This window comes from Patagioenas fasciata, chromosome 15 (genome assembly GCF_037038585.1).
Source record: "Patagioenas fasciata isolate bPatFas1 chromosome 15, bPatFas1.hap1, whole genome shotgun sequence".
Taxonomy (NCBI): domain Eukaryota; kingdom Metazoa; phylum Chordata; class Aves; order Columbiformes; family Columbidae; genus Patagioenas; species Patagioenas fasciata.
The window spans coordinates 16,482,840-16,510,110 of NC_092534.1; the positions used below are offsets into that span (position 1 = coordinate 16,482,840).

Here is a 27,271-nt window from a genome sequence, read left to right on the forward strand (position 1 = left end):
CTCCTCATGTCCCACTGACCCTCCCTGGCACATCTGCCATTCCCTGGGCTCTGTCACTGTCACAGAGAAGAGTTCGGTGCCTGCCCCTCCTGCTCCCCTTGTGAGGAGCTGTAACCGCAATGCGGTCTCCTCTCAGTCTCCTCTTCTCCAGGCCCCCGCGCAGGAACCCTGGGCGGCTCCCGACATCCACGGGCCATCCAGCTTTCCATTTTTGGAGCGTGTTATTTCCCCCCTTCGCTATGATTCAGGCGGGAAGGACTCGTCTTTCCAGAGAATTACTCACGTTATGTAGTAATCAGAAGTGACCGCTCTCTCTGAGGTTCGTCCAGAAGGACATTGCCAGCCCACGCTCCCAGAAAAGAGCATCTCACCACTCCTCATTGTCATTCTTTTTCCGCTCGGTTTTAATTGTGTCGCAGCCATTTCAGGGCTCCCAAGACAAAAGAAAATACTTCTCTTTTTTTTTTAATAGGATCTAATTGTACCTCCAGGTGTTTTACAAGGCTCAGGTGGCTGAGCAGGCTTTGCTGTGTGTATGTGGTTACTGTCAGCTCTCCTCAGCACTCCCACCGCTTTGTGGCAACGGGCGCCTAAAGCTGTGGAGACACATGGACCCGCGAATCCTCGACCCTCAATGAGCACAGCCTGGCACCGCGTTACCGCTTCACGTGGGGGTGGGAAACAAAGAACCATTGCAGAGAACCAGGTAATCCCAGCGCACACCGGTTTGGTTGTTGGCTGCTGGTTGGTTTTGCTTGCGGTAAGGTTGGCAGAAGCGGAGTCAGCACACGAAGGGTGACATTTCTTCTCTTGTGAAGGTTGCACATGGCGTGTGCATCGCGTTCAGTGTTAAGTCTTCACTGACCTATTTATGGAAGAGCTCCTGGTTGTCCTTTGTGCACATTTGTATGTAGCAGTGGAGAGGGGGAACGGTATCTTGTGCAGAGGCAAAACGTGAGGATCTCCTTAAAGACAGCCAGAGATCCCCTGGCCTGCTGTGGGTGGCGGTGCCACAAGGATGTGCAGTCCCACAATGGCCGTGGTGTCCCCACAGGGCCAGGTGGATGGGAGCAGAGTCTGTGTCATCACACCACTGACCCGATGAGCACCAACCAGTTTAAAAGCTCACACTTGATATTTCAGGGACCAGCTCACCATTTAGAGACCAAATTATCTACTCTTACATTCCCAGGCATGTTTTTTTAATTTGTTTCTAATGATTTGGCAACTCCGCCTGGAGCGCATTTTCGCCTTCAAACGCACCCGGCTGCTCAGAAACTCGTGTTTCCACAGCCGGAGTCGCTTCTGTAGGTCCCACTTCCCTCTGGGGAAGGAGAACATATTTGGATATAAGCGTATGCGTAGCCTTGAAAATCCGATGTTACGGGAACGCATTGGCTTCGATCCTCCTCGTCCTCGCAGGGTTTCTCTGCGGCTTCGCTGCTCGGCAGAGCTTGATCCGGGATGCAGCACTCGCACAACACGCTGGCCAGGGGAAGTGGCATCTGCAGCCAGCTGGTACCTCTGCGAAGGCTCAGGGTGCTTTTTGTGCTGCAATGCCGGAGCGATTCTTCTGATGTCTAAAAATCCGGATTCAGCTTTTAGGAAAGAGGCTGCGCTTTGCCTGGGAAAGGGAAACAAAGCACCAGCACCTCCTTGGGCACACTCCGACTCTTATCTCACGAGTGCAACTTTCTCCTCCAGGTGCTCCAGCCGCTCCCCAGCCGTGGTTTAACCCGTGTTTTCAAGTCGCTGTCTGCAGAAGCATTGCAGGGAACCTCTGCTGCCCAGACAAGCCGCAACACACGTTCCGTCCGGTGCTGGGGCAACTCTAAGTGTGCTGAGTTCTCTTTAAGAAAAAAAAAGAGTCCTGAGCTCTCATGGAGGAAAAAAATACTCATTTTCCCCAAGAAGACTGCTCCTATTCCAGTATAAACCGTCTCCAACCATGGAACAGCGCCGTGCCATGCTGCCGCACGGGCCAGCAGCGCTAAATGAATTGGCAGATGCTGCGCTGCTGCCTGATCTCCGAACGCTGCTCCTCGCTACTCGGCGCTTCGGTTCGAAGCCAAAATGGTTGATTTGCCAAAAAGTGCCCCAAGCCTGAGCCCTGGTGGGATAAAGGGAGCCTTGCGCTGCCAGGACCTGCCGGGTGCGCCCTCCGTACCCACGGTGGGTGCTGACAGCCGACGGTCTTTGCGAGAAGGGGCGGTTGGCGAGGGGACGTACAGACCGAGGACGAGGTGGGGATTTCTCAGCACCGCTGTTACTGGCGCTCTGGACGTTCACACTGCTGGCTCTGGGGAAACCGAGCCTTTCTGGGAAGTGGCTACTCCCTATCCTCTTTATACAGAAAATGTATTGTTATTATTTGAAAGCACTTTTGTATTGCCTTTAGACTACAAGCATGGCGATTGTTCCATTAGAAGACATCATGGTGCATAGCAGTGAAATACGATGTACAGTACCATGCAGTATGTATTTTCCAGATCAACTAGGAAAATAGTGGCACGGATCTGCAAAGTGGGGGTACAATAGCCGCTTTGCGTTCCTCCATGTGCGGAATTCGCACACGCTACAGAGTGACTCTGTTTCGTGCCCATGTGTTTACGATGATCGGGTGATCAGTCGCATTTCTAAGCTGGTTTCATTTTCTCAGTTGTGTTTGTGGGCCAAGCACAAAGTCGCAGCGACTTCAGATCGAACGCGGCGATGAATTAGTGCTGGCTAAACCCTCCCACCGTTTATTTCCACTACGGCAGCGAGGGAGAACAGACTTAGCAGCTGAATAATACAAGAGATTATTTCTCCTCATCATCCAGGGGCAGCTCAAGCAATTTGCCAGATAGAAGTAGTTGGCTGCGCTTGCAGACTCTGGGATGTTTGATTGAGAGTTTCCAGCCCGCGGTGCATCCCTGCGCGCCGCCCTGCCCGGCGGCTGCGTCACCGCTCAGCTTCGCTCGCGTAGCGGCGGCTGCGGGAATCGCTGCCAGGGACGAATCCGCACCTGCAGAGATGGAAAACCCCGGGTCCTGGTCCTGCAGTCGTGCCCCTGCGCACGGCTCGCGCGGCTCCTGGCGGGGCCGAAGGGACCTGGGAAAGCAATAGAGCTGCTCCCAGCCTGGCAGGGCCGTGCGGCGCTGCGAACGGCCGCCGGCAGCACCGCGAGCTCCGCCGCCACCGCTGCAGGCGCTCCGATGCGGCCAGCACGTGCTGCCACGGGCCACGTTCCCATGAGATGGTAGGATGGTTCGTAACCTTGACACGCATGCAGGAAAGCATCACGCCCTCTCCTGTTGCCTTGCGTTGACTCTTAGCCTGGGGTTTGGCTTTTAGAGAAATACAGGAGTAGTCGAGGAGGGTTTTTCAAAGCTTGGATTTGCGGGGGGCGGGAGAAGGTACCACAATGTCTGGAGGTTCCTGAAGAACACAAGAACCAGCCCAACAAAGGCGACCTTGTGCGAGCGGGGAGATGCAGCAGGACCTGTGTCCGGATGAAAGCTGCCCTATCAAAATAGCCATAAACAAACCCGTCTCCTCTGCTACAGAAAAGCTGTTGTGCCAGGAGCATATTAAATCGTATATGCTTTTTCTCAAGGCAGAAGAATTGCAGCAGTGACGGCAGCTGTGTGCGCTGGAGCCGAGCCACTGCAGTCAGCTAACGAAGGCCTCGCTGAGGACAGGGTGGGGGAAGGACTGCGGATGAATGTTTTATTCAGAGGGACCCGCACTGAAATAATCTACTGGCACTGGGGAGATGTGGTAGGGGAAGGAAAAGTGATTGCCCAGACACCGAGAGCAGATGCCTTTGCCAACGGGCAGCACAGGTGACGGGCCGGATGCCCCCCAGCCGGGCTCTGCGGGCGTTGCTGTTTGCAGGATGAGGCAAGATGTGTTCTTCTCTCCCCGGGTTTCCCTGGGGAGGTTCTCGGTGCCAACCCCCAAGACAGCGGAGCCGGTTCCAAGCGGGGTGTGCAAAGGATTTAAAACCAGAGAGGAGCGGGGAGATGTGGGCAGCCCCATCCTCCACGTCACTGGTTCTGCTGATGGCCACCTGGTCACTCCCACGTGTGGTGGGTAAGTGGGAGATGAAGAGGCCTCACACCCACAGGGAAGGTGATTTCAGCCTGTTTCTCCCAGCAGAGCTGCTCTTTGTCTGGTTTGTGCTGGTGTCCTGGAGATGAGGGGTGTGGAGGGCTCAGGACTCACCCAGCAGTGAGGCCACCTCTGCCTGAGTGTCCCCACACTGGGGACAGGGCTTGGATGGATCCCTCTGCAACCCGTTGTTGTGTTGTAAACAGCCCCGAAAAGGGATTTAATCACCATTCACACTATCTCAACCCAGTGTGAAATGAGCTTTGCAACCCAGGTTGTTGCTTGGTTGGAGCAGGATCTCCAAGTCTGCTGCCCAGGCTTAGCTCCCAACTCCTTGGGCCATGGAGGTCGGAGCCTGAACCTTGCGGCCCCCACATGGAGGTGACACGTGTGGGACCCCAGGTCAGCCGGAGACCTTCTGTGAGCTATGGTGAGTATCTAACATCTTTTTCCACCTTGAGCTGCAATTCCCTTGTGAGCAAAGCTGCATTGTGAGTGAAGGACATGGGATAGCTTCCTAGTCCTCCCAAAATTTAGAAACATCAGGAAAACTAGCAAGATGCTTTCCTTACTAACTCAGGAGCACACTAGCGTAGAGGTACCTTACACAGATCCTCCTTGGGAGTGAAATAAACCAGAGTAAATTCAGAAAGCGTGACTTCTGTGCAGACACCTTGCAGGTGCCTCATCAAAGATCAGTGTATCCCCAGGCGATGCAGTTCAAACGCTGCAGTGGGGAAGTGGGATGGGAGAGCCTGACACCCACCTCAGCTTAAATTCGGTCCCTGCAGCTGCCCCCTTCCTCACGGCAGAAGAGGAGATTTATGGCTCCCCTGCGACGCGCGATGCCCCGGGCGCCCGCGAGGCAAATGCCCTTTTGTGCTTGAATCCGTTCCCTGTCTGGAGTCACTGCGAACATTGGGCGAACGTGATTCGCTGAAAGAAAACCCACTTGGGTTGCTTTTTAAGCAGATTACAGCAGATTAGCTGACTAATCTATATGGAATCCTCTCTCCGACAGTTTCAAACTGTAAACAAATCCAGCCACTTTTGTATTGCGTATAAATATTTACTGTGGATTATATGAAGATTAACTTCAAATTATACTTGCAACAATGGTTTTATTTTGTGATTTACTACCTTTGGTAAAGTAAAACCTTTTGAAAGCAATGTACCTTCAACAAAGAGTGAATTTAAGGCCTATCAGCTGCACAATGTCATGTACCGGAGCATGTACACAAACAGAAACTGAATACATTAGCACCCACAGACGAAGGAAACCGAGAATAAAAGCTACTGGTGCAGAATAAAAATGCCTGGGATGATCATAACATGGAAGTAGAATCTTCCCTGTAAGGTCTGACTTGGTGTCAGTCGCTGACACCTCCACTGCTGCTCACGGTTGGTTTTGGCAGAAAACAATTGTGCATGGTTTGGTGGGTGTTGTTTTGTGTCTTGAGGTGTCACTGTCCTCGGGTGCTCCGTGTGAGTGACGCTCTGCTGCCCAGGTGGCTGGTAAGAAGTAATGAAGCAGCTCATCTTCCTGAAGTTCCAGGGGTTCCATCGTATCCCCAGCCAAGAGCCACCAGATGGACTTTGGGGGGTGCTGCTGACCCCGGTGAGATCCCAGCAAGCCCAGCCACTCGTGGTGTGGGAGCTCCTGGGTTTGATTCCTGAATTGAAAGCGCCACAGGGAGGGCTGGGGTTGCTGGTGGTGTCACACAGCGCCGCACAGGAGGGGGGGGAAAGGCTGAAGGCATCTCTGTGCCTGGGGCTGAATCACGGTGGGAGGAACCGGCAAGCAGAGAGAGAAGAGGGTCCATGTGCGGGGGTGCCCGGAGCAAAGCGCATCCTTCCAGAAAACAACAGGGCAGAGGCCGCTGGGGAGGGACCGTACACACCGACCGGCGCGGGCCCGTGTTCGGCAGCACATCCCAACGGGTGTTTTGGGGCAGGCGGCACCAGCCCACCCGCACCCCCGTCGGGTGCCGCTGCTCCCCGGAGCGCCGAGCCGGCCCTGCGCGGCGTTTGGTGGGACGGGAATGTTGTGTCTACCGGGCCAGCGAAGGAATGCTCGGTTTACAAGACAATGGCTTTTTAGGAAGCCAGAAAAAGTTAAACAGCCTTCCCAGATGGCAGATTGTCCCATTCCACCCTTTGTGTAATTAGGGCAGCTTCATACTCCTATAAAGAGACAATCTGTTTAATATATGAGATTTCCAAAGTCTGAGCAAATGAGTATCTGAGAACTGGCTTCTGATGTGGTTTATGTTCTTTTTGATAGATTTAGGTTATGGGAATGTTGGTTACAGAGGCAGTGAGTGATTCATGCTGAAAGCATCCGGTGCCATCTGATACACGCTGTCCACCCCAAGGTGGAGGGAGGCTGCTGCCTGGCTCCCGTTGGTGCCTGCAGCTGAAGCTGCTCAATGCTCACTTAGAATTAAAGCGGAGAAAAAGCAAGGGCTGCATTTTGCAGAAGAGAGGTAATCCCAGATCACCATTTCCATAGCAAACTGGGGTCTTGCAGTGACGCCTGGAGACCTCAAACTCAAGTGCCCTGCGTGAGGAGCAGGACTGGCACCTTAGAAAAAGCCGGTGCCCCAGGAGAGCCTCTGGTCACTGCTTTATGAGCCCAAAGCAACGCAGACAGAGCTGATTGCTCTGTGCTTACTGCCCTGGGAAACATCCTTCCCCTCGACTGCAGCTTTGTCTCAGTAGTACTTGCAGATGTGGGAAAGAAAGGGGAGAAATAACATTCCCCTCTACATTTTTTTCCCTATAGTCAAGATTTTGAAATCCCGTCTCCATCTCTAGAACATCAAAGCAAGCAAAGGGGGGGTCTCTGCAAAGTCTCAAAGGGGAGCTGCTCTTCAGAGAAGGGTTGTGGTTCTCCAGCTCTGATGTGCTCCCTGGAGCCCCTGTGCCACCAGGTGACCCTTTTTTGGCTGCCAGCTGGAAAAAATCACTCACCTTAGTGCTGGAACAGGAGAGCGGGCACGGGGCACAGAAAATGGGGTGAACGAGGCCGTGGGGTGCGATGTTGGGCAGCAATGGAGTGGTCGCTATCACCCACTCTGCCTCCCAGCGCCAGGGCAGGGGAGTCCTCCTCAAAGCTCGCAGATTCCCTTTGGGCTTTCATAACTCCTGCAGGATTTGTGTGAGGGCTGGGAGAGGCTGTGAGCCAAGAGCTTTGCAGCATCACATACCTTTGTTGCCATGTAATAAGCAGAAGACTCAGGATTCTATTTTTGTTTGCAGGTTTTTCCCCCTCTGTTGCTTGTGTCTCAACAATGCGTAAGTCTGGAAGGAAAGTTTGTGTCTTCTAGCAAATTTGTAGCTGAATTATGGGGGGTGCTTTGACCACTTACTCTGAGTTCATTAAGGTTAAAATAAATCCAGGGTCACCAGGGATCCCTGGCTTGTGCGGGCATCGAGAAAGCCCTTGAAACGGTGTAGGAAACTGGTACTGGAGCAGCAGCCTCCAGCCCACCGAGGCCTCTGGGTGACACCGGAGCTCCAGGACTGTGCTGGGTGGCCTTGGAGCAGCTCCATAAGGGATTGTGTGCCCTTCCCCAGTCAGTCCGTGAACCCCACTTCGCCTGCAGCTGTTTCCCCATGCAGAGCATCTCTGATGAGCAGAGAGAACAGCTGCGGCAGCAGGGACACTTATCTTTTCCCACTCAGCATCCCTGTTCCATCGCGAGCCGGTGGCCTTGGCCGAAGCCACCGAGACCGAACGAAGCCTCCCCGGGCTGGCGAAACACTGGCCAAGAATAGTGCCAGCAGCTCCTGCCCGAGATAACGCAGCGCGCTTTCAAGGTTTATTGCCTGTATCCCCGTTTACTGCCAGCCTGAATGTTTCTATTATCTCTTTCCCCCCTGTTCTGGCATTTCCCTAACGAGCAGCGTTATTTTGTTGCCTCTCTTTCAGCAGGGACAGACGGGGCCTTGTTTTCCAAACATGACACACATACATTGGAAAGCAAGGGGACGATGGCAAAGCGTATTTGGTCCACCTTGGTGATCTGAAAGGTTATTATCTGACCTCTTTCTCATCACCTTAGCGCCATAAATATAGTGAAGGGGCCATTCTTAGTCCTGTTTCCTCTGCAATGGACTCGTGATTTCTTTGCTGACCATACCAATTAATTCCCATAATTCAGTCATTATCAGTTCCTTAGAAGTTTATCTGCTCCCCAGTTTGACTCTCTTGGGGCAACTTGACCCACAGCTGGAAGTCACATCAGCACTGACTTTAGCCCACGGTTCCTGCTTTTTGGTTCTAGCAGCATCTCAAGTTGCTTATTGGCGTCAGATGGTTGTTTTCAAGACCTCGCACAGCTTCACCTCTTCCTCTCCGATGCTACAGACACTGAGAAGGAGCCATGTGAGCTAATTCCCCATCAGGATTTGTAATGTCAGGAGAAAAACCTGGTAGAAAGAATGTTCATCCCAGTTTGTTCTGCAGTACAAAAGGTCGTTCTGGCTGAATAGTTTGTCAGAAAATTTCCATTTGGTGTGAAAGTTTTCAGGGAAAATTGTGAGCTTCTCCTACGCAGCGATCAAAACATTTCGTTTTTCCAACAGCTACCAACTGTCCCCTGCACCGAAGTGCAGAACGAAACGTGAAAGGTCATTTTCTGCAGAAGCGCTTGTGAAAAGCTCTGTGCGTGCCTCCAACGGCCCTTTGTGTGACCCCAAACCACCCGTTACCCCCTGAGACCCCTCAGATGTCCCCAGAGCAGCGCGGTGCCCGCGCCTCCCCAGCTCCCACGGGCAGCACACGGATGTCATGGGGCACGACCGAGGTGGTGTTAACTGGGGGAGGATCATCCGCATCTGGATTCCACACAGTGACGCACAAAATCAGATTGTTAAAGGGAAGAAAAGCAGAAGTACAAACCCATGAGAACTCCGCTCGTGTTGCTGCCAAGTATGACCCTTTCGCATCGGCAGATTGACCTAAAAAACCCCTGGCCTCTGGTTTTTAATCCGTTTGATGTCCCACCCATCGTGACAGGCGAAGCTGTCAGCAGGCGTGGACAAGTGTCTGAAGGGATAGGACCAGTGTGTGTATTACAGGGGATGTGTTTGTCACACCCTTCCCAAAATGAGCCTCACCTTCCCACCGAGCAGGTGTGATGGAGACAGGGTGCTGGGATGGGAGGGGATGAATCTGAGCTCCCATTGCGGCCCAAGCAGCAGGTGGGGGAAGAGAAATGGTCCACGCGAGTGCTGCTGTCACTGGCACCCTAGGGAGCGAGGGTTACTCTGTGTGCCCCAGCAAAGCCACACACCACCCATTGACCAGTGTGCGAGAGCATCCCAGCAGAGCCCCAGGCAAGACCTGTCTGTGCACCACCCAGCGTACACCCCTGGAAACAGCTTTGCAACAGCCTCCGGGACACCAAGTTCTTCATTTTACCAGCAGAAAAGCAATTACAGATGAAACCTTGGCTCGCAGGAGGGCACGAGGAAAGGAATGCGCTTTGGCCAAAGGGTGGAATTGGCTCATACCTGCACCTTTGCACCCAGCGGGCTGTTGGGTGCTGCGCAGGTAAGGGAAGGGCTGTCTGCAGAGCACGGTTCGCCCGGAGCTGCTGCTGAACTCATCTTTAATGCAGCATTTTCGATTATTTCCTATTCGCTTGATACACCACCAAAATAGATCCAGTTCTCCCCTGTTTTAGCCTCTGCTAAAACCCTCAGACCACATCTTCTCCTGTAACAAAAAGTATGTGGAATTGGCTAAAAAAGAAACATTCCTGTTCTCACAACACTTAAAAAAAAGAATCCACTCCTTTCCTAAGAAAAAATAGCACTTATAAGACTTTATGAAACTGCTTCTGTCCAGAAGGCTCCTGCATCAGATCAGCTTCGGCCCTTTAACCAGTGCTGTGCCAAGCCTCGCTGTAAATTATTAATCATCCCAAAATAGCTGCTGAAAATAGAGGCAAAAGGGAAGGCTTGATAACAGCAAGGCGTATGACATAATTTATTTTGATCTTACTGAGACTCTTTAAGAAAATCTTTAAGAACTTGGGGCAGGATAAAGCTGTAGGGACACAAGCAGGCATGCGAGCTCCAGACCGTGTGGTCTGCTGGGGGGGCTGAACGCGGGACCCCTTCGTCAGGCTTGGTGATTAACTGCCAAAGGGAGAACGAGAGAGGGAAATCAAGCAGCGAGCTGAACTTGCAAATGTTTTTGGCATGAAATCATGAGGGCAAATGCAAAGCCATCCGCCCACCAGCACACGCGCGGAGCTGCCACTCTATGGGGACAATCCTATATACATGTATATAAGGGAAAAATTGAGCTGGCAAGGGATTCTTCACCTTGGAGAAGACTCGCGGGCCACAGACCCCGCTCGTGAGTGCAGCACAAGGCTCAGCGCTGCGGGATGGCAGAGGCTGAAAGGGCAATGCGGGTCTTGGGGTGAAAGCTGCATAAAAGCAGCCCGTGGCTCCGGGCAGGCAGCCGGTGGCTCGGGGCAGCAGCCGGTGGCTCCGGGCAGCAGCCGGTCCCTTGTGGGCCAGGACAGGCCCCGTGGATGGGACAGCTCGCGGGTGCTTTGCGTCCGGCCACGGGGCGACCCTGTTGCTTGCAGTGCCAAACAGACTCAGCGTCTGCGTTGCGGGGGAGTGTTGGGAAAACCGCACCCAGGCAGAGCTGCTGGGAGAGAGGAAGAAAGAAAGAAAGAAAGAAAGACATTTTGTTGTGAAGGGGTTTTTCTTCTTCTTAGATAATTTTTTTCCAAGCTGTATTTCTTTGGGAGGCTTTGTGGACAGTGTGGGCAGAGCCAAGTGGAAGGAATTTAAAGGGAGAAGGCAGTTCAGGGTCACAGCCCGATATGCGAACATAAACCAAACAGTTGCTGGTGGTACAAAGCAGATCCCCAGAGCTGATGTGGGGCCGCAGATGTGTGGTGTGGGACCGGTGACGGGGACAGGGAGCAGCGTCCCGCAGCCAGGAGCACTGCGGGATGCGGGGAGCGCAGAGCCAGAACAAGGATGGAGGCACGAGGTGGATCTGCATGGGGAGGAGAGATGGGGCAGAGACCTAAATAACAAGCCTGGCTTGGCTGTCTTGGTTTTGGCCCTTAAGCTGGGGAGGGAGTTTCTGGGCAGCTTTCCAGGGGGGGCAAGGGGAGCCCGGAGAGAAGAGCTGAGTGAGCATGGGCTGAGCAGGGGAACACCCAAACCAAGGAGCCTTGCACGAAAAACAGTCATTTGCTCTATTGCCTTCACATACAGTTTGGAGACTTTACCAGTAATGGGTCTGATGGCCTATCAGGTTATTATGGCTTTTTAGCAAAGGAAACCTGGAAAGCTGGATTGCTCTTCTCCTGCTCTGTGTGTAATGACCTTAGTGCCACCTCACAGTCACCTCTTCTCTGGCATCTGCACAGCTAGGTTAGAAAATAACCATCATCAGGGAGGAAGGCTGTGCCGCAGCCTAGGTCAGTATGGCTTTTGGCTCCTGTGTGCATGGCTGGGTTTTGCTCTCACGCTGGTTTTATCACAGGGATGCCCCTCTCACAAATTCCTCACTTGTTTCTACTGCTACTTTGCCAAAGCGTCCCTCACCTCTGAGAAGTCTTTCACTGGGTACACGTGGGGCCAAAGTCAGAGCTCTGGGACTGCAGAGTTACAGTCTCCATGAGGCTTAGCAACGAGGCTATTTTCAAAATGGCTCAAAAGGTAATTTGGGAGAGAAGAGGATGTCTCTCCTGCAGAAGCCGGCCGGGTGGGCAGCGCTACAATCGGCACTGCCCCTGCCACAGCCCATGCGCGAGCACTGCTAGAGCCACCGTGACCGTGTCACCCATGTGCAGCAGGTGACACTTCACTCTGGTTTGAGGTGACCACCACACACCTCTTCAGGCCTCCCAGCCCAAGCAGGTGCTGTTTTATGGGGGAAGATTTTCTGACACAACCAAACGTACACTAGAAATTGGACCAGATCCACAAAGTTCACTGCGGACCGGAGCTGCATTTTGAAGCAGTGATGCAAAAGTTAAAGACTCCATCGCTGATTCCCAGTCTCTTGAGCCATCTGGCTCCCTATCACTATTTTATCTTTCTCAAGTGCTGCGAATGCTGAGGCCCTGTTCTGGTGTAATGGTGTTTCGAATTAAATCGACAGCCAGTCTGGATTATGCAACCATGAAGCAAAGAAACACAAGATGCAACGCAGAAAGTCCCTCCCAGCAAAAGTTTCTGATGACATTTATGGGAGTAGGTGGTGCAGGGGAAATTCCAGATGGATGGGAAAGTAGCAGTGATACAGCAGACCCCTACAGAGGGTGGGATCAGGGCACATGGTGAACCACCCGAGAAGATGTGGTTATGAGATCAGAAGGACGGCCTGGGGAAAGTCAGCGGAGACGTGTGGAAAGCCAGTGGGCAGCTAGCAACGTGATGCTGAGATGAGCATGAGATGGGAAGGGTGTGGTGAGGCAAACTCCAAGAGACCGGGTGCTTGCCCAACGCCAGGAAAAGAAGCAGGTTCATCCTAACGACGTCAGGAGAACACTGCACCCTCCGGGTTAGTCATGCTTTGAAGTGCTGGGCTGAATCTGGGCTGTGTCTGACCCGGCCTCTGCATCCCTCAGAAAGGCAGAGTTGAGTAAGACCACACATCACACCGCACACCTCCGGAGGGAAGTGATTAAGCCATGAATAAGAGATCCAGCAGCTGTTGCGCTTTGTGTGTGTGCACGCGCCGTGGAAGCACCGCAAAGAACCGAGCCTGGGACCAAGGGTGAGACCCCCACGGAGGACCGTGACAGCAACCACAAGACTAAAAGCATGAGCAATGGAAACGAACACCACACTAGTGTGCTTGTTTGAATTTGGCATCTTCATTTTAAACAAAGGAGGATGATGGAAGAGTATTTTTCAAATCCTCCTCATTAAGTAATTCCCCCACCTCCCATTTTAGTGGGAGTGGGACATGCACACCTCTTTGGGAACTTCTACCTAACTACAGTATGAACCCTACAAGACAAGTGGGTTGATTTTTGGTAAAGTGATAGCTTGCTTCAGATTCAGCCCCTCCTTGTTTCTGAACGTGTTTCATGCCTGGCCACAGAAAATATTTAAAGTCGTTGATAATTATGACAGAAGACTGATCCCCAAAGACCTCTAGCACTGATTTCTGTAAAAGCAGGATTTCGCACTGGGTGTTGCTAAGGGCGCGTGTTCTCCCCAGAGGCTTTGGACTGGCACACGGATCCAGCAGCTACGCTGTTTGCTTTCAGAGTAGAAGCGGAGCAGGCGAACAGCATCCGCAGCCACCAAGAGCACCCAGAGTTGAAACGGTGGCATCCCCAACCCGCCCTTGTAGCGCTTCCCGAGGCAGGAAAGCCATGGCGGAAGACGGAGAAAACAAAGAAGTGATCTGGAAAGGATGAGCAGGAACAAGGGAAAAGCGCAGAGAGAGGAGGGAAGAAAGGAAAAGTCATAGGGAGAGATACAAACAGAAGAAGCGCAAGCAGTTTGACGTTTGTACGCGTCGTGGCTGGGCTGTTGCCCGTGGTATTTAACTTTGCAAATGAACCCAGCCATTATGCACCGAGCGATTGTTAATGCAGCAGATGCAGCCAGACATACGTAGGAGTGTGTTAATGTAAGGCCTGATGTAAAAAACACCTGCTAGTTTGGCAAGGTGTCCCAGGAAAGTTACATGTGGCTCATGTGATTGTGCAGTATTTACAGAGGTATCTCTTGCTTTCTCATCACTCCATGTGTAATTCCCATTTGCCTTAACGGGAGCTTCACACAATGACGGACACGGGGCTGAAGTGAAATGGAGCTGGTCCCGTTTACACCGGCAGGGAAGCTGACGTCTTAAATGTTCTTTTTCTTCTTCTTTTTTTTTTTTCCATCTGAAATATCTAGGACATGGAGAGGAATTCTCTCTCGACAATACCTCGGCTCCAAGGCTGCCTTGTTTACAATGGCTTAAGCTTTTATAAGCCTGAAGGAATTGCGCTGGTGCCATGAAGTTATACAGGGAAGAAGCACTTTTGGAAGATTATAACAACATGGCCTGCCTTGTCCTAACCCCCAGTGCCACACCACTGAAACAGAAGTGTGCCAGAGCTGCAGCCTTAGAGGGACTGGCACAAGATGCTCTTGCAAACCGAAGGCCGGGCTGGTACCTGGTGATTCAACAGCAGCACGGGGCCAGGCTGCTTCCAGGAGCATCGCGGGGATGGGAGGTTCTGACTCACATGCGGACAGCAAACAGCTGCAGTGGGTGAGACGTCGCCCCACGGCTGTCTGTGCGGGCTCTCTGCAGGAGGCTGCCCACGAGCACATCCCATCCACCGAACGGGATGGATGCTGGAACCTCACTGTCCCAGCTCAGCGCCCAGGGGCTGCACCGAGAGGGCAGATGGAGAACGGGGGCGGCTGCAGCGGAGGCACCGACACCTGCGCCATGAGCTGGGGGCCACCTCTGGCACAGGGGCAAAGCATGAAGGAGGGAACACCGTGGACTGTCCCAGCACAATGAATTAGATCTCATCTGCTAGGAGCCTCAGCAAACAGGCTGCTTCTCTGCTTCCCTGTCGTTCCATGGGATTTGGAGGTTGGAGCATGGAGGGGATTGGTCTCTTCTCCCAAGTAGCAAGTGATAGGACAAGAGGAAATGGCCTCAAGTTGCGCCAGGGGAGGTTTCGACTGCATATTAGGAAAAAAATCTTCCTGGAAAGGGTTGGCAGGTCCTGGAACAGGCTGCCCGGGGCAGTGGTGGAGTCACCATCCCTGGAAGGGTTTAAAAGGCATTTAGACGAGGTTCTTAGGGACATGGTTTAGTGCTGGGGTTTGGTTGTGTTTGGACTCGATGATCCTGAGGGTCTCTTCCAACTGAAGCTATTCTACTCTATGATTTCTTCCTGGGGTTTGCCCCCTTTTGCCCTCTCCTCGCTCAGCCGTCCTTGCTGGAGCTCTGGCGTCTCCCGCGTCCCAGCTCCCTGCAAGGTGCCCGCAGAGAACGGCCCCGGCAAGGGCAGCCGGAGCAGCCGAGACACAAAGCAGGGATGCAGAGGGAGCCGCTCTTTTACGCCCTGGCTCTTGACTTTCTTTTTGGTGTTTTAAACCTTCTCTGCTCACCTTTCTCTTTTTTGGATTTTCTTCTGGCCCAAAGTAACTGCAGCAACACAACCCACTGCCTTGCCTTTCGTTCTCAGCCTCGCAGTCACCACTTTATTTTGCCTTTTCCCAGTTTCATGAAAGAACGCAGTCGCATGAATAACAGGATTATTTATCATCCTCTCCCTCCCCTTTCAGGATGACTTGCTGTTTATGGAAAGCACTGGAGTGCAGGAGAGATTGTGCTACAGTTAAACAGACAATGCTTAAAGGGCCATTGCCTGTGCTCTGGTTTAACATTGTATTTCTCACTGATTTCCAAGAAATAAGGAGTTCTGTATCCAGACTGATGGGTGCAGCATCAGAAATCACTGCTGAACGGTAAACAAATGCTAGGCTCAATAGGACGGAGATGGTGGCTCTACACTTTTTGCAAGAACCAAGAAATTCACTTCTGCTGTAACTGCGGGTACACGTCCCCTTTCTAGCCCAGCGGCCGATCACGGGAAAGAACGCGCTCCTGGTGAACACACGATGGTGGCTGGCAGGTGACAGACCAAGCTATGACATCCACACGTGACACAGCCAAACGATGCGACCGCTGCACGCTTCTGGGAGGTCTGTTGGACCTGGAACGTGGCGGGACAATGGTAAAACCAGTCCTGAGATGGCGGGTGGCTGAGGGAAAAGGGCTTTGGGAACGGTTCCTGCCGGCTCCTCATCTGCAACTTGGCCACAGTCACACGGCAGGGTCGCTGCGTCGCTGCACCACGTCCCCTCTGCATTTCTGACTGCTGCTGTGCCTTGTGTTTGTGGAGGATCTTTATCAGCTTTGAGTAAGAAGCTGGATAAGCACAAAGTAATGAGAACAAACAGCTGGAAAGCACTGAATTCCCTGGGCATTTCTACCGAGGAACAGATGCCACAGCATGGGTTGCCTGCTCCGGTCTGGCCACCAGCATGAGTGGGTCTGTGCGCAATGGCGCGGCCCGAAAGGATGGAGGCACCAGAGAGGATAGGATGGAGGTACCAGAGAGGATCAGGATGGAGGCATCAGAGAGGATCAGGATGGAGGCACCAGAGAGGATCAGGATGGAGGCACCAGAGAGGCTCAGGATGGAGGTACCAGAGAGGATCAGGATGGAGGCATCAGAGAGGATCAGGATGGAGGCACCAGAGAGGATCAGGATGGAGGCACCAGAGAGGATCAGGATGGAGGCACCAGAGGCGCTCAGGATGGAGGCACCAGAGAGGATTAGGATGGAAGCACCAGAGAGGATCAGGATGGAGGCATCAGAGAGGATCAGGATGGAGGCACCAGAGAGGATTAGGATGGAGGCACCAGAGAGGCTCAGGATGGAAGCACCAGAGAGGATTAGGATGGAGGCACCAGAGAGGATCAGGATGGAGGTACCAGAGAGGATCAGGATGCAGGCACCAGAGAGGATCAGGATGGAGGCACCAGAGAGGATTAGGATGGAGGCACCAGAGAGGCTCAGGATGGAAGCACCAGAGAGGATCAGGATGGAGGCACCAGAGAGGATCAGGATGGAGGCACCAGAGAGGATTAGGATGGAGGCACCAGAGAGGATCAGGATGGAGGCACCAGAGAGGATCAGGATGGAAGCACCAGAGAGGATTAGGATGGAGGCACCAGAGAGGATCAGGATGCAGGCACCAGAGAGGATTAGGATGGAGGCACCAGAGAGGATCAGGATGCAGGCACCAGAGAGGATCAGGATGCAGGCACCAGAGAGGATTAGGATGGAGGCACCAGAGAGGCTCAGCCTGGGGGGCTTGGCTAGTGTGGGCGCCATGAAGCCCTCTGGAGAGATGCTGCACTGGACCGGGGACTTCATGCATGGTCCTTTGAACTATGTGCAACCACTGAGTTCACGTGAGCACCAGGCTCACGTAGCTCTAGATGTAAGAAAATGAAAAATGAATGTACAGAACTCCACACTGGAAAAACCCCTGAAAACAATCCTTCTGTTTGCTCTTGTCCTTCCCCTGTATTAACTGGGTTTCTGTGACAAAAAGGGTCAGAAATTCAATTAGAAAACTTCACAGCCATTACAAACATCTGCAGCTCAAAATAAATGAGCAATTCCACTACAGCAGGCTTTGTATCTCCTGTGTCCTCTGGGCACTGCTGGATCCTGCGGTCTCTGGTGTGTGCAGAGCCGAAAATGTGTGTATCATTCTCATGAGTTTTTATTGTAAGGGAGGGAATCTCGCAGGACAAATGTGTAATGTTGTAAAAGCAACAAGGTTGCATGGATACACGAACACAAACGGGGCGGCTTGCACTTTGAGGATATGAATTCTTTGGAAGGACAACTATCTCACTGTGTTTGGATGGAGCTTAATAAAATGGACCGCTCCAAGCTAGGCCTCTACAGCCTTCCAAGCTACAAACAATGAAGAATAATATCACAATTTTATGGTGCTTCGCACGGCTGAGTTACATCCTGGATGGTCTCCACGGGATCGCTGCAGTGTGCTCTGACTTGGGGCAGAGGACAAGATCTTTACACCCACACGAACACACTGAGCGCGGGACCCCGGGGCCGAGCCCTGAGCGCGTTGCTTCCATTTACAACGTATATCAGTATACCTTAAGCTGGGCTGGTACTTCCACGGTGATTCATCTGGATGAACTAAGTATTACTGACAAAACACAGCCTGTTTCTAACAGCTTCACGCACCGGGCAGAGGCCATCCCGTAGCTCCCTTGTCCCACAGGGGTGGAGAGCAGGGAGCAGCTCCCTACACCCACTAAAATAGCGGCCTGTGCTGGTATGCAAGTGCCCTCGGTTAATGCCTAAACATGGTATCTCGCTACCCAGGCTGGCAGGGCTGCCAGTTCGTTCTCCAGCCCTGAAGGTGAACTGTGTGTCACTCAGCGGTGGCTCCCGCAGCGGGGAAGGTCAAACAGGTCCCAGCGCTGGGCTGCGCCGCTCAGGGGGAGAGGAGAGCACGTTAACAAGGGCGCTGCTAAGCACCCATCTTTGCTCTTCAACCGCCTCTCCAGGAGAGCTGGGTCTAACCCCCACCGAAGTCAGAGGGGCAGTTTGGGGGGGTGGATCAGCTCTAGTGGGACCCCGCGCCATCTCCGGAAATGTCGCGGCTCTACGTGTCAGCCCACGCAGGCGGCGAGCGCCGTGGCCACCCGCTGTGCCCAGGGGCAAGGACAGCATAAACACATTGGAGCCCCTCCTGCCACTCCACTTAGCCGAAACCTCATAGCAGGTTTGCATCTTATGACTATTTAAGAAAATTATCAACCGTGAAAGCATCTGGAGAGCTGCACCAACAAAAGTTTCAAAGAAAACAAAGCTTAGCCAGACGGACGGAGCCAGTGCAAGGATCCAAAAGGAAGATCTGGAAGAGGAGGAAATAATGTTTGTAGGTGTACCAGCTGGAATAATAACTGTCTTGCTTGTTCTTGCAGCTTTCCTTGTTGCTCTTTATGGGCCAAGTTTCAGGGAAGGGAACAGTTTGCCTGCCATCAGTGCTTTCTGCACTTGCAATCTGTTGGCTGTACTTCACCTGCACCTGCGACAGCTTTGTGCCTGCTGCTGGAGGCAGAAGTGACCTCCCCCACCATGAACACGTGTCCTTCTGAAGCTATTGGGCAAAGAAGTGTTCAAAATCAGAGGGAAACCACCCAAAGTGCATGAGCTTCTTGTCTAGGTCTGTGGGTTTAATGTTTTGAACTTTTATCCTTTGTATTATACCGTGTGGCACCAATGCTGAATGGTGTGGGCCCAGATCACCGAGAGGTCCCTTTCTGGAGACAGGACACTCTTGGCTCTTGGTCCTTTTTCAGTCGTGGGGGCAGAATGTATCCCACAGAACACACCAAAGCACTTTGGCCAGCCCCAAACAGCCACTACAGGAAAAGCAGGCCACCCGTCCAAAGAAAAAACCCGTTACCCAAACTCATTCTGTTTTGTTAATTTTAACATGGTTATCGATGAGGCAAAATCCACGCTAAAAATCAAGTCTGAGAAAGTCTCAGGCAGGTTGCCCAGGAATGGGATCCCAATGGAACAACTCCTCTCGCAACTTTAAGGCTTGTCAGGAGGGCCGAGCACGCGTTGACGTTTCAACCCGGCCGCTGAGATAGTTGCCAGGGTTGCAGGCACCACGGCGCAGCCAGCCCAGCGCCCTGCGTGGCTTCAGCCGCGTCCCGACCACCACAGCGCCCGCCCCGCTGCGCCCCACAGCCCGGCTGCTCTCCCGCATCACGGCCCCGCACGTTTCTCCGCCTCGACCTGTGGTTATAACCCAGCCAGCAGGGATTTAAATGAGCTTCGTAGCCGGTGCCGGCAGCCTGGTTTGGGGCACCCTGGCTTCACGTGTCGTCGTCTCCAGAAAGCACTGGTGCCACTGAAGTAGTTTAGTTTTGTGTCACGGAGGTTCTGCGTCCCTTCCCCCATGCCAAGTGCTGCGCAAACCCTGGGAATCCTCCCTCTCAACACTCTGTCACAGTATAATTCTATTAGAATTCACGACATTTGAGGGGCTTCTAAGAGTACATACTTGCAATTAGGCGAGCAATATCTTGCTTGCTGCTCTCATACAAATAGAAAAGCGCAAACCCTAATTTTCTGGTGTTCTGTTCTTCGTACTGATTTTCTGTTAAACCTATAAATACCATCCTGTCACTCTTTCCACATGTGTGGCTTGCGGGTATTACATAAAAGATGATGTTTGATGTTTGATGCACACGTTTAATAGACTTGTAGACTGGCGGAGGGTGCCACGCTGAAGGAAAGATGTGCTTGTATAGTGTTTTCAATGCAAATGTATCTTTGCGTGCTTGTAAGGACTTAAATGGCACAAATGCATTTTTAGATCAAACAACAGACAAAGAGAAAATGTGTTTTGTAAGCAGACAGACAACCCAAGTGTAAAGCTGTTTGCAGAATCTGTGTGAATTGTATTTACGGTCTTTGGTCTCTTCTGGGATCTTACATATTTTGCATTATTATCAAATATTTGCAATGATCCATATAAGCAGCCTAATGTTAAAAGCTACTCCGAGTGTAACTGAACCCAGAGGAAAGATGCTTATCTGAGCTCTGCAATGACAGATCTAAAAAAGATGCTGATGCAGTATGTTTCTCATAAAATGAGGAAAATGTAAGAAAAATCAAAACTGCATAGATTTTTTTTATTAATCAAGAGATAAAGCAGGCGCTACCTCTAAGTTGGCTTTTGGACTGGAAAGAGCTACAAACACCCAGCACTTCTGACCCCAGACACGCTGACCAATGAAGGAAGGAGAGAAGTAAGTGCTCTGCAAGCCGGTAATGTCAGAATCTATTTCACTGTTTGGTAATTATTTTTTTGATTACTATGACAACAGAGACCATAAGAATTGTGTCTTTAAGCCCAGCAGATGAGACTGGTTTTTTTTTTAACTAAAGTCATCACTTTCTACTTCTGTGATGCCAACCTCTGTGTAAGAAAGCGATGGCAACTACCAGGCTGCCCTGCCCTGCTCCATCTCCTTTTTGCCCCGCGCTCGCCAGCGCAGCCTGTGTGGATGGGGCTGCTGCACTGTGCCACTCGGACCATTTCATTTATATCAGGAGACGTTTCAGAATGGCTCCACACTGGCTCAGCACTTCTTTTTGTTTTAAAAAAAGAGCACCATTCTCCTTTCTAAAGTGCTTCCAAATCTTTTACATCTCTTTCCCTTTTCTCCCTTTTCAACCCCCCACCTTTTTCTTTTCCCCCGTTGTGGTCCTGGAGACCACCCTGTAAGTCTACATGACATCATGAGAGAGAATTAAACGTACTTGAAAGGCCACTTCTGTTTTGGTGGGAACTTCTATGCAATTGCAAAGTGCCCATTAAAGCACAGGTTGTTTCCTAGAAGCATGTCCAAGCCAGTAGCGTGCAAAGCCCTTCAGGGCTTCTAGAAAGCATTCGCTTTTGAAATGCTGAAGGAAATTCAGAGATGAAAGGATAAGTCTCCCTGGCTGTGCATTTACAGTCTATTGTCTTCCATGAAGGATAGTATCACTCCTCAGTTGTGTTATTGCAGTTAATCCACTTAAATGCTATTGGATTTTCAGATGAGCTGAATTCTTTGCATCTGCTATTAAGATGCTTTGTTTAGACGAGAAAGGGCTGTTATTTAAATCACAATGAGTTCAGGGAGATGTCAGGGTGCAGCAGGCACCTTGTGCCAATCTGTGCCGGGGGAAAGGGGGCATTTTTCTCTCTGGGGCGACGGGGAGGGCGGATGCGAAAGCAGAGCGAGCTGCCGCCGCCCGGCTCCGGCACCGGCGGCCGCGGGCCGGCTGCGGGGGCACCGGGACCGGCTGCGGCGGAGCCCCGGGGCGCAGCGCCTCCGCGGCCGCGGCGGGGAGCCCCGCACCCGCGCATGCCGCAGCCGCCTGCCGCAGGGCGGAGGGCGCGCACCGGCACCCCCAGCCGCTGGTTATTTACTGGGGGGGCTGGTGTATTTCTTAAGGCGGGGGGGCGCTTTTCTCCTTTGCAACAGCAGCGAAGAAGCTACATTAACAAAAAACAAAACCACAAACCAAACGCAACCTATCGCCAGCCTGCCCCCGCTGCTGCAAAAGGCGACTCCCCGCTTCCCCCCCCCCCCGCCAAAAAAAAAAACCACCACCAACCCACAAAAAAACACCCCCTCCGTGGTCATGGCGATCTCTTCCGCCTTATATAAACGGCAGGGGCACAAGGTGGATCCCATAAGGTTACACGGTGGCTGTTGCGCAGCAGCTCCAGCCCTTCCCCGCTGCTCGGCGCGGCGGCTCCCCCGCCCCAGTGCCGCAGAGGGCCGGGGTGGCGGCCGGGCTGCCCCGCTCCCCCCCCCCCGGCCCTCCTCCGGCTCCTTTTCTTTTTCCCTGCCCTTCCATGTGGGCAGAGCCCTCTCGCCCTGCGCGCAGGGGCTGCAGCTGGCGGCGGCCCCCACGACTTGTTGTTTGTGGGTTTGGTGCCGGGAGTACCGGGAGGAGGGACGGGGGAGGCGCATGGCAGGGAGGGGAGCGGTAAATGCTGCTCCTCGCCGGAGCCACGCTCCAGACAGGCCACCGCTTCGGAGCGAGCCCCGGAGTCCTCCCTCCGCCAGGAGTTGCAGTTCGTCTCCGATCCCCTTGGGATTTAAACCTTCTTGCATATATATATATATATATTATTTTTTTTAAATTTTCTTTTTTCCCCTTCTTCCTCCTCCTCGCTTTTTCTCCCGTGCAAAGTGGAGAAGGAACTGCACCAAGGCAGCCCGCGAGATCTTGCAATATTGCTCCGATTTATCACTGCTATTATTCGTAATTAGTTATTATTTTTAACCTCACCCAGCCGGGGAGGGAAGCGGGACCGTTCTCAGCGAGAGGAACATTTCGACCCGTACCAATAAAGATTTTTTTTTTCCCCTTTTTGAGAAAGGGGCAGAGGGTGGAGGGCGAGCACAGCGGGGTGGGGGAGCAGCCGGCAAACACAGAAATCCCTGAGTCCCGGCGCGGAGCGAGAGGCCGCGGCGGCGGGGGGAGGCGGGACCCAGCGCCGCCCGCCGCGAGGGGGGCAGCCGCCCCAGACAGGTGATGGGCGTTTCGGCTGCGCTCCGGATCGACTCCTTGGGTTTCACTTTGGTCTGATCTAAGCAAATATGCAGAAGTACCGGCTGGTCTAGTCCTAAGAGCCAAGAGGAGCGAGCGAGAGCGGCAGAAAGGAGAGCAGCCACGCTCCCGTAGCGAGGGGAACATACAAACAGCGGCAGCGCCGTAATTAAACCACCGCCGCCCCGAGGCAGCCCCGACCCACCCTGGATGCGGAGGACCCCCGAGCCACCCCGCTGCCTTTCCCCTGAGGGATGGTACTGAATTCCTGCGCGGCAGGAGCCGGCCTGCAGCTCCTTTCCATCAGCGTTGCCTTCCCTCCGTGTCTAAAGTGCACTAGACCGAGATGAGGACCTGGGCTTGCGTTTTGCTGATAGGTTTTGGCTACCTGTCCTTTACCTTCTGCGAGGTAGGTGAGAGCGGCTTCCTGCGTTCTCGGTCTCCGGGGCACGCCGCAGCCGGGGTCGGGGCGAGCCGGCGGCGGAGGGCACGGGGGAGCGGGCTGCCCACCTGGGCTCCGCGGGCATCTCCGCGCCCCGGCCTCGCCGAGAGCGCTCGCCGTGCCCCAGCCCCTGCGCGCCCCGGCCAGAAAGCAAGTTGCCATTTCATGCATGCCAGAGATGAAGGGGAATGACTGTGCATTCCGCTCCGGGGCTGCTGGCTGCCCTTAAAAATTATACATATAAGATATAATGTGTATATATATATTACATATTCACGCCCCGAGGGTGCAGAAGGGCTGCGGCTATTTGCAAACAGAGCGGAGCGCGGAGCCGCCTGGCAGCGGCCGCCCCCGCGGCGCACGGCGCTGCACGCAACCGGCCGCAGGCACCGTTAGTGCCGCGGGCAGAAGTTGGTTGGATCCCCCCGCCCTAAAACGCCCCTCCCCGGTGTTCGAAGATCACCCGGCTGAGAGCGGGCGAGGGTCGGGCTCCAGCGCGGAGCCCCGGCTTGGGGTTGCTACAGGTGGCCCCGGTCGAGGCGAGCGCGGTGCTCGGCGCTGCACGGCGACTCTTTAACTTTTCCCGGGACCGGGTGTGCTTGGCACTGGGAGCCCCGGCGTGGGCGCTGGTAGGATGGCGGTGGCCCCGCGGGACACGGTCCCCCTCCTCCTCCGCGGGTCGGGGGAGTCCGCGCCCGCGGTGGGCTTGGGCAGACTTCCGCAGCCGGCTGCGCGGGGTGGGTTCGCAGCCGTCGAGCGGGGCTCGGGGAGAGGAGGCGCAGCTGTGCCGGGCACAGGCCGGAGCCCCGCGCAGCCGCCCGCCGGGCCGAGCCGTGGCGCAGTTCCGCAGGCGGCGCGCAGCTCCCGCGGGCGCGCAGGCGGGGGCGGCGGGGAGCGCTCCAGCCCCCGGCGGAGCGGGGGGCGTGGGTGTGTATTTTTCCCCTGCTTTAATCCAAAGATATCCAACAAACACCCTGCACCCTCCATAAAACCCCAGTCCCCCAGGCCCCCAGCCCCGAAGCGCTAAATCCCCGGCGCTGCGCGGGCTGCGCGGTGACCCGCGGTGTGTGTGTCTTTGAAGGAGGCCGAGATCCCGCAGGAGCTCATCGAGCGGCTGGCGCACAGCGAGATCCACAGCATCCGCGACTTGCAGCGCCTCCTGGAGATTGACTCCGTAGGTAAATTAGTCCCGTCCTCCTTCCTTCCGCGCCGTCGGCCGCCGCCGCCCCGGGGGGGAGGCACCGCGGGCGGCCGCGGCGCAGCGCCCCGAACGCCTCTCGCCGCTCCGGTGGCGCGACCCGGGCTGCCTGGCCCCGGGGACGGGAGCCGTGCCGGGCGCAGCCTCCAGGGCCAGGCTGCCCTGGGCAGGGGAGCTTCAGTTCAAAGGGAGGCGGCGGCCAGGGGGCCGAGGGGGAATTAAAACTTCGCGGGGGGCTCAGGGTGGAGAGGGACCTGGTGACCCTCCGTGTTTTCAGACCTCTCCGGTTCTCAGCGGAGAAGAATTTCTGTAAGGTTTGTTGTTGGTCTTGCATTGCTCTGTTATCTTTAAACTACTGTCCTAGAGGTATTTAAAATATTTGAAACAATATTTATGAATGAAGTAATGTCTCTTCAAGCTCTGGGCTTTATTAAAAGGAAAATAAACCGTCCACGCTGACTTTAAACAGGAACCTGCATATGAAGCTTACCCTTAAAACCACACTTTTTTCCCAAAAGAAAATATTGCAGGGTTATTTTCTGCATCATTAGGCATGCAAATGGGTGTAGTGAGAACGTGCAGTTCAAACAGATCATTGCAGCAGTAAATCAGGTCTAGAAGCACTGTATTACTGCGTTTCTTATCATTTGGTTTCACTTGGTGCACTTTGTTCCTGGTGATTTCTTCCCTTAGTTGAGAGAGAATAAACCCGGCACCTTTGATGTGCCCAAGGGAAACCTGCATCTCTCTGAAGAGCAAACATGGAGAGAAATGAATGAGTTCTTGCTTGCGTTGGTGCTGGGCCATCTCCTTTTCAACCGTGTGCTGTGTGTTTTTGTAAAGTCTGCGCCAGGTTCAGTCACCTTCATTCAGTGTTGCAGGATCCTTCTAGAGTTTTAACTCACTGCTTTTTGCACAGTGCTGTATTAATGAGCAGGAATGGACTAGGAGCGTGTTTTACAGCCATAGCTTTCAATTTTCATGTTGATTAGGGGCCGAATGGCTTCCCATTACACTGAAGATGGGAATATTTCTCTCTTGCACAATACTTTACCAGAGAGGCTAATTACTAATTACCAGATTTGTTGGCATTGGCTTAGTGTTTTTGGAGAGCAGTGCTTCATCGTTATTGCTTATCGCTGCAATTAAAGAGCTTTCACAACAGGGAAGGGGTGTGCAGGACATATTTCCCCACCGAAGGCTGGTTTGGAGCAGACAAGTGCGCTGCTGAGATTGTGCTCCCAGTGAGCGCGCTGGAGGGCTTGGTTGCTGTTGCAGAAGGGCTGGGGCTGGGCGCTGCCGTTCTAAAACACCGTGTGTTCCTGCTGCCTTTGAGTCAGGAATCTGTAGCTACCAGAATACGTTATTTTTTCAAATACCCCAGCGTAAGCAGCACATGCTTCATTTTTAAATACCACTTAGAAAGAGAGCAAAAGTTCACGTGGCTCCATTGCAAGAGAACGAAGCAGACGAGTGAAGCAACGGCAGGAGCTGAATAAATCAGGAGATGTAGCAGAGAGAAATTTATTTCACAAAATAATGATTTACCTCGTGGCAAATATTAACCAGGGGGTGCATGACCAAAAATTGAAGAGGTCGGCCACAAGTTTACCGTTTGATTTTGCTGCTTTCCTGCAGTTTGTCAGTTTAGAAACCATTAGAGAAACAAGACCCATAAATATTTGACTATTTCAACATGAAACAGTAATGCTTTAAGACGTGAGCTCAGTATTAAACACTAAAAATATTCAGCCTTTCACCCTTTTCTTGCTTTGTGCTCCTTTGCTGAGCACAGGCAGGATTGGATCTTCATAGAGTAACTGGTCCTTGCTACCCACATTCGCATTTACTGAGCACACTGTCATGAGTAATTCTTATTAAGGGTTTATCAGAGTGGCTAATTGAACATTGAAATGAATATGTTTTCTTCATTAAACAGGATCGGACCTGTTTACTATTTTTAGTATTAGCTTGGATTAGCAAATCGAATGTATTCTGGTTGTCCCTGGTAAGCTGATATTGCTGACACGCATTTCCTTAGGGCTGTAAGTGCGTTTAGCGCAGGGCGAGTTCGGTGGGGTTTGCACGGTAGGTTCAGTTCTGTGTCTGAAACTGAGGATGGGAATAAAACCACTCCAGTGCTTATTTTCTCCCTGGTTTTAGCGCATGGTGTTGCCGGTCCTTCTGCGTGCGCGTAGCCCTGTTTAAACTCAGTGGGTGGACTCGAGAATTAAGAATGATCTTGTAGGGGAAGAGTTTGCAGGATCAGGCCCGCTTGCAGAAAATGTCCGATATTCCTGAGCAACAAGGCAGAATCTGCGGAAAACGAAGGGAGAGCAGTCATTTCTCTCTCCCGCAATGCAAAGCTTATATTTTTAATTGGAAAAGTAAGTTTTGTAAGTCAGAGTGGGCAGGTTTTTCTTCTATTCTGACAGATTTGGTCTCTATATTGTAGCGCAGAGATGACTGATAACCCCCTTCATAAAATTAGAAACCACACCCCCAGACCATCTGGCGTATTACTTAAAGAAAAACACAACCCAACATGGAGCTGATCATTGTATTCAAAAGGGAAAATCCAGGCCGGTCAGTCAGCGCCCAGCGCCGCGTGTCCGGGTCGAAGTCCCTGTAAAGGCGACAGAAAAATTGTGTTTATACCAGAAAACAGGTTAATCTGCTGCGGTTGGGATCCATCGTCGGCGATGGTTTCGTTGGCGTGACAGAGAGCAGTGTCTGACCCTATTTAAAGCAGAAAGCGTGCGTGATGCCGGGAAGCGGCAGCTGTAGTGTGCAGAGTACAGTTTACTACTAACAGGCTCAGTCACCGAAACG

The 27,271-nt window shown here is 53.0% G+C and overlaps 1 protein-coding gene across 6 annotated transcripts in view; it reads left to right on the forward strand.

Annotated features, from left to right (window-relative positions):
- The first annotated feature begins 22,208 nt into the window (after positions 1 to 22,208).
- Positions 22,209 to 27,271, forward strand: part of PDGFA (platelet derived growth factor subunit A) — a 36,675-nt gene continuing 31,612 nt past the window's right edge. For 2 of the 6 annotated variants that reach the window (XR_010652407.2, XM_065850484.2), the window contains exons 1-2: positions 22,224 to 23,208; positions 24,323 to 24,419. Coding sequence is in view for 3 of the 6 variants with exons in the window: in XM_065850484.2 (XP_065706556.1) it covers positions 23,146 to 23,208; positions 24,323 to 24,419 (160 nt within the window). In the remaining 3 variants the exon portion in view is untranslated. Of the gene's footprint in view, positions 23,209 to 24,322; positions 24,420 to 27,271 lie in introns of all 6 variants that reach the window. The other 4 variants (XR_011741431.1, XM_065850482.2, XR_010652408.2 and 1 more) reach the window with 4 other exon arrangements.